This window comes from Balaenoptera ricei, chromosome 8, assembly GCF_028023285.1.
Source record: "Balaenoptera ricei isolate mBalRic1 chromosome 8, mBalRic1.hap2, whole genome shotgun sequence".
Taxonomy (NCBI): domain Eukaryota; kingdom Metazoa; phylum Chordata; class Mammalia; order Artiodactyla; family Balaenopteridae; genus Balaenoptera; species Balaenoptera ricei.
This window is the reverse complement of record NC_082646.1, coordinates 66,005,472-66,022,393: the sequence shown is the minus strand read 5'-3', so window position 1 is coordinate 66,022,393 and position 16,922 is coordinate 66,005,472. Positions and strand designations below refer to the sequence as shown.

General features: G+C 53.3%; 1 protein-coding gene across 4 annotated transcripts in view; it reads left to right on the top strand.

Moving 5' to 3' along the window:
- The window catches only part of LMO1 (LIM domain only 1), a 52,352-nt gene extending 35,835 nt beyond the window's left edge, over positions 1–16,517 (top strand). For 3 of the 4 annotated variants that reach the window (XM_059929533.1, XM_059929532.1, XM_059929534.1), the window contains 2 exons: positions 1,843–1,968; positions 4,010–4,387. In XM_059929533.1, coding sequence (XP_059785516.1) covers positions 1,843–1,968; positions 4,010–4,115 — 232 coding nt within the window. In that variant the 3' untranslated portion in view covers positions 4,116–4,387. Of the gene's footprint in view, positions 1–1,842; positions 1,969–4,009; positions 4,388–16,210 lie in introns of those variants that run through there. The other variant, XM_059929535.1, reaches the window with a different exon arrangement.
- Positions 16,518–16,922: the final 405 nt, after the last annotated feature.

The following is a 16,922-nucleotide window of genomic DNA, read 5'->3' as shown; positions in this document are numbered from 1 at the left end:
TTGGCTGAGACCCAGCATCTGCATTTGGCTCCCATGCAGGCTGCTGGGTGGCGGCAGGGCCTTGCGGGGAAGGAAGGCCCATCGCGTTAATTAGTAGGTCATGGCCAGGGCTTCTTGGGGCTCCCTCTGCTCAGGACTGGGCATGTTGGGGGGAGGGTGGGGTTATCAGCAGAGGCTCCCCTATTTCCCCGAAGAGCCTAAGATTTACCTGCCTGCACCTTCGCTTTTAACTTCTGCCTTTGCAGGAGTATTTTTTTTTTTAAGTGGTCTAGAAACCAGGATGTGTGACTCAGTGCTCCTGACTGGGGCTGGAGGAGAGATGCTGAGGCCAGGAGGAGGGGTTAAGGATGCTCTGGGAACTCACCCCTCGACAACCTGGAAGGGGTCTCCAAGTCTGGAGGTTTAGGACATCACCCGGGGGCTGAACCTACCAGGTTGAGGGGAGGTGGCAGACCATCTGACGAGTCCACAGGACCTAGAGAGGGACGACCACAGTGCAGGATGGGCTCATCTACAGAGCTGATGCACCCACAAGCATCCCGGGCCCTTGCCAGCTACTGGAGCCTGAAGGTATTCTCCTGGACTCTGGCAGAGGCTCAGGAATGACTTCGGGGCCTGCTGGGCCAGTGGGCCAGGGTGGGCGTGGGTATGGGGCTTCCTTGAGCTGCTCAGCCCCAGAGAATGGCTGTCCAGAGCCTGCCTCTCTGCAGTCACTTCTCATTGGACTGGTGGCCAGAAAGGCCCCTCTTGGCAAGCAGATGCTGTTGGCCCGGCCTTTGTCTGCCTTAATCTGAGCCACAGGCAGCTCAGGCTGATGAATAATGGAGCCAAGCTCATCTGCAGGCGCCCGAGCTTGAGCTGGACAAATCAGGGATTAGAGGGCCTCCCGCCCGCCTCTCAGCCCCCTTGCCTCACTTGGGGCTTGCTCTGCCAGTATGCAGAGCAGAGGCCTGGCTGGCTCAGACCCCTGGAACATTCAGCCAAGGACTGGCCTCCATGGGGAAGGAGTGAGTTCCCTGTCCTCAGAGCTTTGCAACCAGCAGCTAAGAGGAGGGGTGCCTGCCCCAAAGAGGCGTTGTGCCAGATGGCCTTGGAACTTCCTTTTGGCATCAGTCCTGTTTTAGAAGCATCTTTGAACAAGATCATCTAGTCCAGCCTTCCCATTTTAAAGAAGGATAAACTGAGGTTCAAGAAAAGGGAGTTAGGCAAGTCACACCATGAGTTGGTAGCAGAAAAAGACCACCCCGTAGGGTTGTTGTCAGGATTAAATGAGTTGGTCTTTGGAGAGCCCTTAGAACAGTGCCTGGCACATAGCAAACACTACATAGGCATTTACTAAAGGAGCTGTGACTGAGAGGTTACAGTTTTCACAACAAGCCTGTGAAGAATGTATTATGGTCCCCGTTTTACCGTTGAAATAAATGAGGCTCAGAGAGACTCGGTAACTTGCCTGAGGACACACAGCCCATGATCAACAGACTGTCTCTAAATTCAGGCTTGTGTGAGTCTGGAGTCCTTGCTCAGGGCCCAGCCCAGTGTTATTCTGGTGACCCCAGGTGCTTGAGGGACCCCAGTGGAAGCCTGGGAGGGGACATTGTCAGTGAAGCGGGGGGACGGGCAGTGTCAGCCAACACCTGGGTCCCCAGAGTCTCCTTCCTGGGTGAATGTGCCAATTTCTCTCTTAGCAGAATCTAGACACTGTCGTCTGTGCTCCTTCCCTCTTGCCCAGGCCCACCTGCTGAACCAGGGGGAGGGCAGGTGGGGCCCTGGGTGGAGGCAACTACCCTGTCCCCCACACCACCCCAGCAGGCCCCTGAGCCCTCTGCACCCTTCCCTCTGCAGGCTCTTCGGCACCACAGGAAACTGCGCCGCCTGCAGCAAGCTGATTCCAGCCTTCGAGATGGTGATGCGGGCCCGGGACAATGTATATCACCTCGACTGCTTCGCCTGCCAGCTCTGCAACCAGAGGTGAGTGCTGGCCTGTAACAAACCCAACATACTCAGCAGACCCCAGCTGACACCTGCTGCCACAGACCAGGAGTGCCATGGAGACATGCATGCAAATGCGGGTTCTGTGTGTGCATGTTGTGAGCATGTATGTTCACGTGTGTGTTTTATGTACACCTGAGCCCTGTAGCCAAATGTGTGCCCTCCAATACCGCATGTACATGTTTGTGGAGTACAGCTCTTTGCAAATGTAATGGACGGGGCCATGCATGATCTGTGTGCAGTGTGTGTAGTGTCCATGCATGTATTTTTATTTTTTATTTTTTTATATATTTATTTATTTATTTTTGGCTGCGTTGGGTCTTCGTTGCCGCGCGTAGGCTTTCTCTAGTTGTGGCGAGCGGGGGCTACTCATTGTGGTGCGCGGTCTTCTCATTGTGGTGGCTTCTCTTGTTGCAGAGTACTGGCTCTAGGCGCACGGGCTTCAGTAGTTGTGGCATGTGGGCTCAGTAGTTGTGGCTCGCGGGCTCTAGAGTGCAGACTCAGTTGTGGCACACAGGCTTAGTTGCTCCGCGGCATGTGGGATCTTCCCAGACCAGGGCTCGAACCCGTGTCCCCTGCATTGGCAGGTGGATTCTTAACCACTGCGCCACCAGAGGAGTCCCATGCATGTATTTTTAAATGTCCATGTATGGGGCTGGGGGGGGGGGCAGCGGGGTGGGTGTCTGTGTGTGCATAATAAATGAGTATGCCTGTGCATGCATGTTTTAAATGTGTGTGCACAAGGGTTCTGTATGCATGTCCTGTGCCCTGTGTGTGTGCTACATGCAGGAGCACGCATGGACATTCTAGCGAAAAAGGATTCCCAGACCTGGAGGGTGAAATCCCCTTGGGGAACGGTCACCACTTCTGTGATTCTGGTTCCAGCCCAGCCTTGTTTCTGGTCTTTTGGCCCCTACTTTGTGCCCCAAGCCCTATGGGAGACCCTAGGGACCTAAGGAGCCAGAGCCCTCAACCCTGGCTGGGGGCCGGGCCCCAGAAGGCAGGCCCTTTTCTCAGGAGCCCCCAGGTGAGGAAGGAGCTCATACAAGTGTTCCCAGAGGGTGAGGTCCAGAGGGACCTGCAGGGAATGCTGGTTTGGCTGGGGCTCTGCCCAGACCTACTGCCGGGAGGACTCGATGAAGTTGCAGCGCCACCTGGTGGTTGAAGTGGGATCTGCTGGGACTGAGCCTGTGACCCTGGGGTCCCACTACAGCCTCAGACACCCTGGGGACGTCTTTGGGGGAAGGGCTGAGTCCTCCAGTGCTTGAGGAGGACTGGGAGGGGCAGAGAGGCAAAGCAGGGCCTTCTTTGGCTTAGAGGGAAGATGGTGGGACAGGGTCACCTCCTCCTGGAAGGATGTTCCCGGAAGCCCACAGATTCTGTTTAGAGGAAGAGTGCCCTTCACTGAGCCATTTCCTTAAGCTGGGGAGGGGAACAAAGGGTTGGAAAAGTCAGCCATTTTATCCCTTCCTCCTGCTCCATCTCTGCCTCTCTCCTTCCCTCTCCTCGGCTGGTCTTTTCCTATTTCTTTGTTCCTTCTCTCTTTCTCCCTCTCTGGCACTGAGGTACATTATTTCTACACCTCCCCTCCGACCCCACCCCTGCTCCCACCTCCACAGGAGCTCTGACTATGTGGAAGGGCTGTGCCCCGGGCTTACCTGTCTGTCTTACACCCCAGGCTGCAGGGCCTGGCCGAGAGACTTTCAGGGGTCCCCTCTGGACTGACCGGGTTTGCATGGGACTTTCAGGGGTCCCCTCTGGATTGACCGGGTTTGCATGGGACTTTCAGGGGTCCCCTCTGGATTGACCGGGTTTGCATGGGACTTTCAGGGGTCCCCTCTGGATTGACCGGGTTTGCATGGGACTTTCAGGGGTGCCCTCTGGAAAGCTCGAGGAGCAGACTTCCCCGGGACCTCACTTCCCACATGTCCACTTCCTGGCCCGGGTGGGGTCCTGTCTGGAGCCTCCACCGTCCACTGGGACCCCTCCATGGCCTCTCTCTCCTGCTTGGATTTTCCAGATTTTGTGTGGGAGACAAATTCTTCCTGAAGAACAACATGATCTTGTGTCAGATGGACTATGAGGAGGGGCAACTCAATGGCACCTTTGAATCCCAGGTTCAGTAACGCCCGGCACCTGGCCTCCCGGCCCGTCTGTCCGTCCGCCCGCCTGCCCACCCGCCTGGCTGGCCAGCCACTCTCCTGCCGATTAGAACTCCTCTGTCCTCGATGGGAGGAATGGCCCTTCCTCCACCGCCGCCCGTCTGTGTGTGACCCCTCCTGGGGCCAGGCTGGGCCTGTACAGTCTGTCTTCTGTATATAAATGGGAACATTTATTTTATGAGAAATGTAATGCGATTTTATTACTGGCGTGGATTAAACTTATGAATGTTTCCGGGGAGGTTATTCTGCATTGATCACATGACTGACACAGACCTGGGGCCCCTCCCCTTGGCTTGGGAGTAAAACAAGACCCTCCCCTTGGTCCTTGGTGGGGAGGGGGCCCTGGAGCAGGACACGGGGCTCTAGCGTATGCCGTTGCCGGCAGGGCGGCTCCAGGTGGGCTTCAGCGGGAAGAAGCTGGAGGGGAGGGGACAACCCCAAGCACCCCCTCAGCCAGAAGGGGGAGCTAGGCTGTCCTCCCCCTCCCCTGGCAGAGCATATACCCTGGCCCCCAAGATGAAAACCTCCCTTTCCTGGGCTCCTGTGTTACATCCACCATTGAAACCCCCCCAGACTGCCCAGACAGGGACCCAGCTCTGGTCTACCTCCATGGTAGGACCCCAAATCCTGAGCTCCCTGCCATGGGAGCACCATTCTTAAACCCCTCTTAACCTTCATGGGGACAGACAGCATTTGCTGTCTCTTCCTTACAGCCTGGGCCCAACCTGGGGCCTGCCTTTCTGCTCCCCTGGATGAGTGAGAACAATTCTGTTTCCCTGTAACTCAGCCCACGCAGGTGGGAGGTTTTCGTTCATTCAGTCGGCAAATCTGTCTGTCTCAGCCCTGCGCTGCAAGTACCAGACACAAGGATGAATCATGGACTGGACACAGTCCGTGCCCTTGAGGAGAAGGGGGAAAGCCAGGAAAACAAACAGAGCACATCAAGGTGAGGATGAACACCATGGGGAGACCTGGGACAGGCTGGTTCCCTCCAGCAGACATGGGACCGTTTGTGACGACCGCAGAGTCAGACAGACAAGTCAACAGACACACAGTCAGACACATACGTGTACTGGCAAGCAGGAGAGATGGACACACAAGTAGACGGATGTGTAGGCAGAGATAGGTGGGGACAGACAGAAGGCCGGCAGGTACTCAGACTGGAAGACAGCCAGACATCCAGCGGCTGAGCTAGGCTCACCCAGGCCAGCAGGGAATCCAGGGAATCTTGGTCATGGCTGAAGCCATAGTGCCGAGCACATAGCCCGGAACTGAAAAGGTGTCACTGAACAGTATTAAAAAGAGAGGCTCCTTGGGTCCAAAGCCTGAACAGAGAAGGCTATATGGACAGGCTCCCCTGACCAGCAGGCCACTCACTCCTTCCCCAGGGACGGTTTTTATCCTGGCCACAGACCAGAGGCCAGATGGAGTCAGCCGACAGCCTCAGCCTCTGCCTGCTCCTGGGCAGGGACCTGGCGCCTGGGCGAAGCGGGGATGCACTGCCATCTCACGTCACCTGCCCCCGGGCCTGCTCCTCCGCTTGAGTGAAGCGGGAGGATGGCTGAGCTCTTACGGGCACTTGGAGGAGGCTACGTCTCCAAGATATGATTTTGTGGCCGGTGGCCCAGTCCGTGGGAAGCGATCTCTAGGGCCAAGGATCTTGGGGTAGGAGTTCTCTACTTTGGGGCTTCCACCGTCTATGAAGGAGCTGCACCCGTGTATGTGAGAGAAAAGAGAGGCTGCAGTGGGTATATCTGAGTGAGTCTGGTGAGGCCAGGGAGCTGTCGTCTGTGTGTGACCATGTGAGATTGTGAATGGGTTTGAGCACATGAGCCTGAGGCTGGAGTCTGTAATGAGGGACTTTTTTCTCGCTCAACATGAACATTATTTCCCTGGACTGTAGCAGAGCCCTCAATGCCAGACCCTCCCTGGGCCCTTATATCTAGGATGGCTGTGCCCACCCCAAGGACCCAAGTCCTAACTTCGGAGTCTGCTGCAGATAAAGTTGTAACAAGTTAATTCCATGGTTATCGAGAGATAATGGAACCACTCGAATGCAGTTTCTGGGCAATTACAATTGTTTCCAACAGAGTTACCATATTGCAGCCATGAAATAACGTGTCATTTTGCAGTAATTATGTAATTAACTTGTCTCACACTCTAGGTTGCACCACAATTAATTCACTCACAGTGAGATCGACTCAAAGTCAGGCAGCCAGGCTTTGAAAGCCCCCAAGAGCAGAGCTGGCCTTCTAAGATGACCCCAGCCCCACTCTGCTTGCCCCATACCCTGACGGGGTGCTTCCTCAGCCTAACGTGGTATGGAACGTTCCAAGTTCAGCATCATGGCTCCACTTACTGCTGCCTCACCATCCTCATCCAGGAAATGGGGATGATCTGTTTCCTGGGACAGCCACAAGGCTGAGATCTACACTGTGAAGTGCTGTGCTTACATGAGCTGGGGTCACCATCCTGGATATCATGAGGTCCTGAGTAGGAAACCCTTTGCACAGGAAGACCCATAGCAGTCCACAGCTGCCCCCAGGAAGAGGCCACACAGGCGTTGCCTTGGCAGGTGTAGAACCAATGGTGGGGGGGAGGGGAGAGAGCCAGAGAGGAGACCAATCTCTCTCTGTAGCAGGGCAACCAAGCTGGGGCTGGAATGGCTACTGGGGGCTAGGGATTATGCACCTGGAGAGGATTTGCAACCCCCAGAGGAAACCCAGGAAAAGCCTGACCTCCCCCGCCTCCCCAGCCACTGTGTATGAGAAACTTGTTTAAGTGTAGGGCATGAATGGTCCTGACCTGGTTCTCCTTGAGGCCGTAGCTCACCACAGAGGATTGAAGTTGAGGAAGCCAGGGAGCACTGAACGTGAACCATTAGAGGCTGTAGCAGCTCAAGCCTCAGCCTGGGGCTTGTGGGTAGTGGGGATGTGGAAAGCCTTGCACTAGCTATGCACAAATCCCCTCCATCCCCAGCCAGCCCCTGGGACCCCATCTCCCCACCTGCTTTCCTTAGTGCCCTGGTGTCAGAGATACTCTAACAAGGGGCATGGGACCCATGGAACATGACACCTGCTTATGCCCCCACTCCTTGGTCTGAAGCTGGACCACGTAGTCTGTGTTTGGAAAGAAGTTTGATTCTAATCTTGACACTGCTGCAGGGCCCATCATGGAATCTCATATGGGTCCTCTTCTCCTGGGCCTGGTCCCAGAAACCATGCCCCACATCATGAGACATGTAGGAGCCACAGGTGGAATCCACGTGAAATTCCTGCCTGGGAAATCTCATCTCTACATGGAGATAACTGCTCTCTCAAAGCTGTCAGAGATAGTCAAGGCCAGACTAAATCTGGCACTGAGTGATCCCCAGCACCACCCATCTGCGGAGGCTGCCACCAGGTGAGGGTAGGTTAAGGAAAGATGCTTTGTAGCTGTGATTGTGCATCACTCTTGGTGAAAATTCCAGTGAGAGAATTCTGTCAGTCTGCAAGTCAATATTTAGCTATATGTTACCTCCCAAACTATAATTAGCTTAAAATGAATGAATAAAGATGAGCTGATGCGAAGGTAAGTTGGTCCAGAAAAATACTTGATCAAGACTGGTTTATCATGAGAAAATGATCAGATGAACCAAACACATACACGCACACACACAGACACGTGCACACACAGCTAGAATCCAGAAAAGAGTGCTGGTTCATCAGCACCTCATGAGCAAACCTTATCTCTGCTCCTGGCCCCTGGGGCAGGCTCTCATACTGCTTTATCCCAGCAAAGGTAGCAACCTCCTACCCCCAGACATGAGGTTGATGGGTGTCCAGATCTCTTCAGACTCTTGGTACCTCCAGAGTAGATTGTTCCTGAGCTCCCTCCTGTTGGGGCCATTTTCCGTCACCCAGCAATAGCCCCTCCAACCAGTGGGTCTGCCCGCAACCTAGCAACACCCCTCTGTTTCTGCTGCCATGTTGAGCCCCGAGGCTCCAGTGAGATCACACTCACCAACTCTCCCCTCGGGGCTGGGTCCAGTGCTCACATAATAAGTTTCACATCAAACCTCTCCACCATGTGGTTTCTCCCTTTCACCACCTGCACCCCCTTCTTGGATCAGGGGACGTCCCTTCCTGGGGCTCCTTCTACCTGGGTTAGACCCTCATGACCCTCTCTAGGGGCTCAGGGCTGCACCTAGGAAGGGGAACGCCATTGCTGCTCCGGGCATTCATCAGGGGTGCAGGGCAGAGGCGAGAGGCACTTTACTATGAAACTGCTGTAGCAGGAAGAGGGAGAAGCTGGGCCAGGCCTCAGAAAGGAGGGAGAGAAATTAGCTTTTAAAACCTATTTCCAGTGGGGGGAAGAAGACCTGGATTCAAATATTCTGGACTCTACAAAATGGTTTTTATTCTGGGGCAGCATCCGTCTTTCTGAGAACTGATGGAAACCCTCTGTGCTGCTGGGTTCCCCAAAACACTGGTTTCTCCCTCTCTCCAGACCCCAGGCTGCACACCTACCCAAGGCTTCCAGTAGGTGCTGCCTAGACCCCGATTCTCTGAACTCACATGCTCGGAGCCCAAGACAAGCAGCCCAGTCCCAAGTCTATCCCACTGGCACCGGGTTTGGCAGAGATTATGGCCTTTGCAGGGAAAGCGTGAGTCCCTCGGGGGCTCAGGCGCCCTTTGGCTGCCTGTGGCGCCCAGGTTGGGGGTCTGCATCCCCCCATTCCCCTGCCTTCTTTGCAGGCACAACCAGATTTCAGAGGAGAGCTGGGCCAGGGGCTCTTCCCTCAGCTTGACTCACAGACTCACACCTCCTGGGTCTGCTCTGTGAGCAGTGGGAAGCCCTGTGGTGGCCAGAGTTCCCTGTGGTTCTGGACGGCAGGTACACTGTTGTCTTCCAGAGTCTGAGGTGCTAAAGGGACTGAGGCAGTTCCCAGGCCACACCTCTCGTTCTACCTGGTCTGCTGCACTTGGGGACCACGGGGGCTCTCCCCACTGGGGGCCAAAGGCTTCCCCCAAATGACCCAGGCTCCCCTTCTCCCACCTCCCTCCCCATCTGCCAGCACAGATCAGGGACCACTTACCTGAGACAGAGGAACACAGAGACAGGGAGAGGTGAGGGAGGGAATGAGAGAGGGGGCAGGGAGGGAGGAAAGGAGAGAGTGAGGAAAGGGAGGAGAAAGGGGACGTGGGAAAGATGAGACAGAGGGCAGGAGAGAAGGGAGAGAGAGTGGGCAAAGAGTCTGGGAAGAACCTTCTAACTGCAGGGAAGGCGTGGGGTGAGGGCGACCGTGGTGGCAAAGGACGGTGTGGCATGTGGCTCAGGAGCCAGATTACGTGGGTTCTGATCATAGCTCCTCTGCTTGGCAGCTGTACAGCCTTGGGCAGCTTACTTAGCTCCCATCTTACAGATGAGGAGTTTTCTCATCCTTACAAGGGGCGTGTTGATGGTACCTACTTCTCAGGGCTGCCTTGAACATCAGCTGAGTCGTCCCACGGACAGCACATACTCACAACTGCGACTGGCTCGTGGTAAACACCAGAACATGTAGTCACTGCCGGAACATTCACTCTACACAGCCAGGTCTAGGTCCACTTGTTCTGAGGCCTGGGACCCTCCCACAGGAGTCCTGGGCTCCCCACAGCAGCCTCTAACTGCACCCCACAGGCTGTTCCTGGGCATCGGTGTGTGCTTTCTGGAAAGGGCACTGCACCCTGGGACCAGTGTGGGACAAACTCAGTGGGCTTTCATAAGTAAGAACACGCCTAACCCACTTGAGCCACTCTGTAACTCTATTAGGGAAGTGCTATTTTTATCACCCCCATTGCTATGGGTGCTATTGTTATCATCATCCCCATTTTGCCATTGAAGAAACTGAGGCTCAAAGAGCCATTCTAGTAAGTAATAGAACCTCGATCTGAATTCAGATCTGGTCTGACTCCAGATTCCAGACAGGTAATTCTCATGTGAAATGGACACCTAGAGGCAGCCCTGTGCAATGGAAGGATCTAGGAGTGCACGGTAGCTTTTACCCATGACAGAGCCCCTGGACCCCCTGCCCCACCCCTGTTTCTCACTATAAACCATCCCCCAACTGAGAACTTGTTTCTTGGGTAAGGAGGGCCCTTGGGTACTTCTGTCCCTTATTGCACATCCTAACTGAGCCTGTCACTGGTCCTCGCCTATGCTGGGTGCTGAGTGGGATGAGCAATTCCAGATGATGGAGTCAGAGGCAGTGCAGGGTGGAGCAGTGGTGGGACTCCAGGCAGCTCATCCAGTGCCCGGGCTGGAGGTTTCTCAGTCATCCAATCGCTGGGCTGGAGTTTTCTCAGTCATCCAGTCCCTGAGCTGGAGGTTTCTCAGTCATCCAATCCGTGAGCTGGAGGTTTCTCAGTCATCCAATCCCTGAGCAGGAGGTTTCTCAGGGAGGCAGTCCCCAGTGCATCATCATTCATTCAGTCAGGGAACCAGCCTGCCAGCCAGTGAGCAGACATGAATCAAGTGTCTGCTACATGCCAAGCATGGTGCTGGGTGCAGAGGAATGGAAATGCCAGTGGAGAAGGCAGACAGGGTCCTTCTCTGTGTGTAGTTTACAGCCTAGTGGGGGAGACAGATGATAAACAAATAGATCAATAACAAGCTAAATATAGTTCTGAGTGGCTAGAGGGAGGCCTACTTTAGACAGAGTGGGAAGGAATGACCTTTTCTGGCCCATTCTTATGGACCATCTTAATCAAAGGGCTCACTTTGGGGAAATTGAGGACCAGAGAGGAAGCAACGGCTAGGGCACATTGTAGCCAGCCTGGTCTGGAAGCCTGCCTCCTGGCCCTCAGCCTGGCCCGGGGCTCTGTCTCCTGCATCCTGAGACCTGCATTCCAGCCAAGGGTCCTACTTGGGCACACAGTGCATGGAGGAGAGAAAGCATCACTCAGCCCTGACGCCTGCTCGCTGCTTCTCTCCCTTTGTTTTCCAGGTTAACAAGAAATAGTTTTCCTTAAAATACCAAGAAACTGGGCTTGGGTTCTTGGCTGCCATCACAGGTCTCCCTGCCCCATAATACCACTAACTTGGGACATGTTGGCTGGATCCATGGCTTCTGGGGAATTCTAGCCTGCTTGTTCTGAACACCTGGAATTACTGCCTTCCACAGAGGAGGCATCAAGAAAGTAGGTTTCTCTGCAGACTCTGCATGACCAGTTTTCCAGGGAAAAAGAAGATTTGCTGTAAAAGCAGGAATTGGCAATGCACAGGACAATGGGAGCAGCATGAGCAATCCTCCCTTTCCTCTTCTCCAGACCTCACCACCCTCAGCCTGGCTGGGCTGTTCTGAGGGGAGGAGGTCCAGGTTGAGTCTCAGCCTCAGGGTTCCTAATGGACTGTCCTGGCGCAGAGAGGGGCCAAGGGAGGTGGGTTTCTCTTAGCTGTGCGTCACAGAGCTGAGGCTGGGGGCTCCTGCTGCTGCCAGCAATGCACCCCATCAGGTGCCCCCCGGAGGAAGGGTTGTTTTGTCTGGCTCCTGTGGACACCCCTCCTGCTTCATCCTGGCCTTTCATGCAGGGCCACAGATTTCCAGAATCCAGCTAACACTAGAGCCCCTTGCTTCTAGGCTGGGGACACCAGGCGACCATCCACCCCTACCCTCTCACGGTGAAGAACTGCGGGGGAACTTGGCATAAAGTAGGGCTGGGGTGGACACTGGCTCCGTGAGGCTCAGGAGACCCTGGACCCCCTTCTCCAAGTTCCCACAGGCTGGCCGCCCCTCAGCCTGGGGCCCAGCTGGCCTGGCCTGGCCTTCACGCCCTCCCCTGCACCTGTCTTCTTGTTTAGGGCCTGTTTGGAAGCTAATCCCTGTGTTCATTAACTGACCCCTCCTCCCGCCCCTCTGCTTTCATTAGAAACAAGAGAGCTAATTACTAACCGATCTGAGGCCCCACCACAGGCCATTTTAGAGCTGACGTGGCCCTTAAAATGGGATTTAAAAATCTCATTTCCCTGTAATGAAACGGGCTATCCTTCCCTCCCTGTTAAGGCTAATTACTACCACTTCCCATCTGAAGAGGGACCCTGCTCCTCGTCCTCCCACCCAGCCTCAGGCCGTGGCTTTTTACAGAAGCCTCCAGGCTGTTGGGCAGGAAGCAGTGGAAGCATCATCAGAGGATCCTCTCCTTCCAGGCAGATGCCCCAGTGAGTTCAGGAAGGCTGAGCTTGGAGGAGACTGGGCAGGGTGGGCCCGAACTGGTAGGGTTGGATGAAGAGAGAGTGAGGAGGAGGGGTAAAGGGAAAACCAGTGCTGAATCGTGGCCATCATCCCCTCTGGAGCTTCAAAATTTCCCTGCTTAAAGGCAAGGCTTGAACAGGCCCTGCAGAAGGGAGAATGGGATTAGGGCTGTGGCGCTCCCTGGAGCTCTCCATGGTCCTGAACTTTTTGAGGCCGAGCCCTTTGGTCCTCAATCAGCCGCAGAGTGGAAGGCGTGGTGGAAAGCACCTCCAAGTATTATGATGTGGGCTTCGCCTGGAAGACAGGAGCTCACCGCCTCCAGAAGCAGCTGGATTCTAAGGGAGGCCCCTGTTTAGGCCCCTCTAACTTCGGGAAATGATGCCAACAGTGCCCTTCGTTGTGACCTGTCTTCTTCCCCTCTGCCTCCTGTCTGGGACCTGCAAGGTGGAAAAACCAAACTAAAAAAGGGCAATCTTTTTTTTTTTTTGGCCATGCCATGTGGCTTGCGGGATTAGTTCCCCGACCAGGGATTAAACCCGGGCCCCCTGCAGTGGAAGCGCAGAGTCCTAACCACTGGACCGCCAGGGAATTCCCAAGGGGCAATCTTAATTTTGTCATATGTGTAAGTTTGTTTCATTTCAAAAACACGACTTTCTTTTGCACTTTAGATATTATATTTATTTTAAATCATACAGGGGGATGCCCTAACATTGTTTCCTTAACTTAGGGCCTCTAACTTGGGCTCCCAACTCCCATCTGGCTCTGCTCCCCTGTGTTCACTGGGGGATTTGCTACATAATCCTAGAGGTCCCTCCCCTCCCACATTCTGGGAGCCCTTGAGTCCCCTGTCAAAGGACATGTGGTGGTACGCTGTTACTGCATGCTCTCTTCCCAGCCCCACCAGCAGTAGGTGTCCACCAATGTGTAGCCCGTAACCTGTTAAAGTGGGAATATAAGAAAAAAAGTGGCATGGCCTGTCCTGCTGGGGACCCCCAAGCCTCCACAGTGCAAGCCCTGCCTCAGGCCAAGCAGGGGTCAGACTCTACCTTCCACCACTGGCTTTGTCTCTTGTGACCCTCACCACCAGCAGCACTTTGAAGAGTGAAGCATCGTATTCCTAACCCCCCATCCTCTACTCTACCAGTCCTGTACACCTTCAAGCTTCACCTTCTGATTTTTGCAGGAAAACAGGCAAGGATAAAAGCTCCACACAGAGGAAGGGGCACAGATCCCAGAGTCCCATAATACATGTAAATTCCGGGCTCCTGACTCCACCTGGGTGATGAGCAGATCCCCATTACACTTCTGGTTGTTTTTATTCCCTAAAGGAATGCTCACATTTCTACCTACCCCCACTGCTCATCAGTAGCCCCTTTGTCCAGCAAAATAATGCCCTTAGGCCTGAAGAGACTTTAGAGGCAGGATGTCAAGAGCCCCTTGTTCCCTGTGGACCGTCTACATTCCTGAGGTCACAGGCCTGTACCCTCTGGGAACTTATCCACCCAACAGCACAAATGACAACTCCCCATAATGGAAATGTCTCTGCTTATTAAATTCACGTCCCCTCCATTGCTGTATTTGTCTCACAACCTCCCTGGGAGAGCACAGGTTCATATGCCCTTTTTACAGGTGAGGAAATAAAAGACATTGTAATGTGGCCAAGTGGTGCAGAGGAGGGAATAGAAGTCAGCTCTTCTGTATCTTGGGACAGGACGCCTGCTCTGTGCTTCCTCGGGCATACATCATCAGTATAAGCCATCCACAGTGAGGATGAATGAATGAGTATCATGTTGTGAGAACTCTGAAGAGGAGGTGTGGTAAAAAAATATCTGAGAAGAGGTGGATACAGAGTTGCTTCTTACAGAAAGAATAGCTAGAAATATGAGGGAAGCCCTTACAGGTACAGGAGGAAGTTGACTGGTTGAGACTGAAGACAGGACATGGGGAGGTAGAATGTGTTTAGAGATGACATGGGAGACAAGAAATTAAGAAGAGTTTAAGCCTTTATGTACAAGGCAATAGAGAGCTATAATAGGTTCCTGAGCAGGACACATGGCACACAGGGAAGTAGGCTACAAGTAGAGAGCTACAGTTCACAGAGATAGCCTGGATGGTCTCTGGCTTGGGGGACAAGGCACGTGATTCGGTAAATCGGGGGTGCCCTTTACTGCGGAGGACTCTGAGGTCTGATAGACCAGAAGTGTTCAACAGGTGGCAGAGTTCAGCACCATGGGGTGATATTTTTAAATGCTGCCTCTCCCGAGGGGTAATAATGCTAATTGCAAGCAGAGATGATCACTCTCTTGGCTAAAAATTGGGCATGACGTGGCCTAGGACAGAGCTCTGTGGCTGGTCACTAGGCACCTCCTATCAGGCTACCATTATTTGGTGCTCTTTGGGGGCAGTTCTTCAAAGAGCTGAGTAGTACCATGTCACACAATTTTCCATCACAGGCACGGATGAGGTTGTGAAAGAATTTATCTGAAGTACAGACATCGCAAATCATCCCTGATAGCTGTCTAGTGACACAGGCAGAAAAGAGTGAGGTTGGTTTAATTCCTCCATCCATCCTTCCCTCTTTCCATTCCTCTTTCCATCCACTTTTCTATCTATCCAATGCACGTTGAGCATCTAATACAGGATAAGGCAAGAGAGATACAAAAGAAATGGAGCAAAGTCCCTGCCCTCAGAAACTCTCACAGAAAAGAGGGGAGTCAGGAGGCAGCCAGTGAAAATGTCATAACTCAGAGTTGTCGGTGTCATGATAGAGCTTCAGAAAGAAGGGAGAGAAGGTGATAACTCAGCCTGGGAAACAGGAGAGTTTCTGAGGAAAGGACACTTGAACCATCAAACAAGGGAGGATGAGCATGGCAGGCACTGGTAAAGACCCAGAAGTGGGAGAGAGTGGGCTTGGGTGGAGGGCGTCCGGGAGCTCGGTGTGCCTGCAACACAGAACACAGAGGCCTCAGGAGAGAGTGGCCAGGCTGCTTGCAGGGGCCCTCATGCCAAGCAGGGGAGATGGGCCTTTATCCTCGAAGCAACAGGGAAATGTCACAGCTTTGTAAATGGAACAAGGACATGATCAGATTTGTGCTCTATGAAAGATCACTCTGGGGTGATACACAGGGTGAATCAGAGGGAGCAGACACCAGGGGTGGGGACACCTGCAGTTTCAGTTGCCCAGGTGAGAAATGAGTTTTGCATAACTTGCTCCTCATGGGCCCCTGCTGGGATTTTTTATTTTTATACCCATTCAAAACCCATATACTAGAACCCTCCTGGGGATGCAGAGGTGAAATGCTCTACCTGCCATAGCCTCTCAGGTCTGCTTTTTCCCTTTTCAGAAAACCCAGCCTCCCGTATCTCCTCCCAAGGACTTTTACCCATGTTCTGCTCCTAGGGCTTCTGCAAGCACAGAGAATAAAATAGCCAAAGGAACGGTGTTCATATTGGGTAAACAATTTTTTATGAGTTGAGATGGACTGTGGCCACCTCCTCAGTACAACCCCCCATTACCAGGGAAGACATTTGGGGCTTACAGAGAAAGGAATTGAGAATGGTGCCAATATCTCAAATGACTCAGGGGGGAGCATTTTCTGTGAATGGAGGAACCTGTGAAAGCAGGATCAGAAATGAGTCAAACACTTCCTTAGTACAATAATTCCAGGTCGTAATTATTGGAGAGAAATAAAAATCAGGTTATTAGGAGGAATATGCATTCCTCTGGTGAGAATCAGCTTTGTTGCAGTGGTGAATTTCTCTTAGGTAAATCCAGCAAGAAGCAGTGTATGTCTGGTTGAGAGACTGAAGTGGAGCCAAAGCTTGAACATCTTTTTCTCTCCCACAGGAACAAGGGAGCAGCTCCCTGAGACACCCTATATGGTGGACATTTGGTTGACTCCCAATCTCCGTCCCACAGGTGATCAGTCTAAATCAAAAGAGTACACCTGGCCCCTATTATTGGCCCAGAGTGAGTAGGTATACAAGTTGTCCTGAGGAAGCTCTGTTTGCCACTGGAAGCATCTTATGACCACAAAGGAAACCAGCCTTAGAATGAAGCTGACACTCAGGAAGGCAGAATGGAGGAATGGAAACCCCTATGTCCTTGATGGCTTCATTAAGCTGCTGGAAGTACATACTTGGGGCATGCTCTATTTCTGGTGTCTTTATTCTTTTTGGCTCCTTTTCAAAACAATGAATCTGAACCTTGGAGGATAGGAGGTGTTGGGAGGAGTGGGACCCCTTGCTAAGAACTTATTGCCAGCTAGGCTGCATTAACACAATACAGTGTCTAAAATGTGGAAGGTGATGGGTTCACTCTGCTCTCTCCTGGCCAGACCACCTCTGTGCTTTGGACATCGGAAAGGAGGTCCAGGACAGCAGGGAGAAGGGAGACCTTGCTAGATGATGAGCATCTGCAGCAACTGAGCTTGTTTTTTTGTTTTTTTGTTTGTTTTGTTTTTGTGGGGGGGGGTGTTTGTTTGTTTGTTTGTTTTGCGGCACCAAGCGGCTTGCAGGATCTCAGTTCCCCGACCAGGTATCGAACCTGAGCCCCTGCA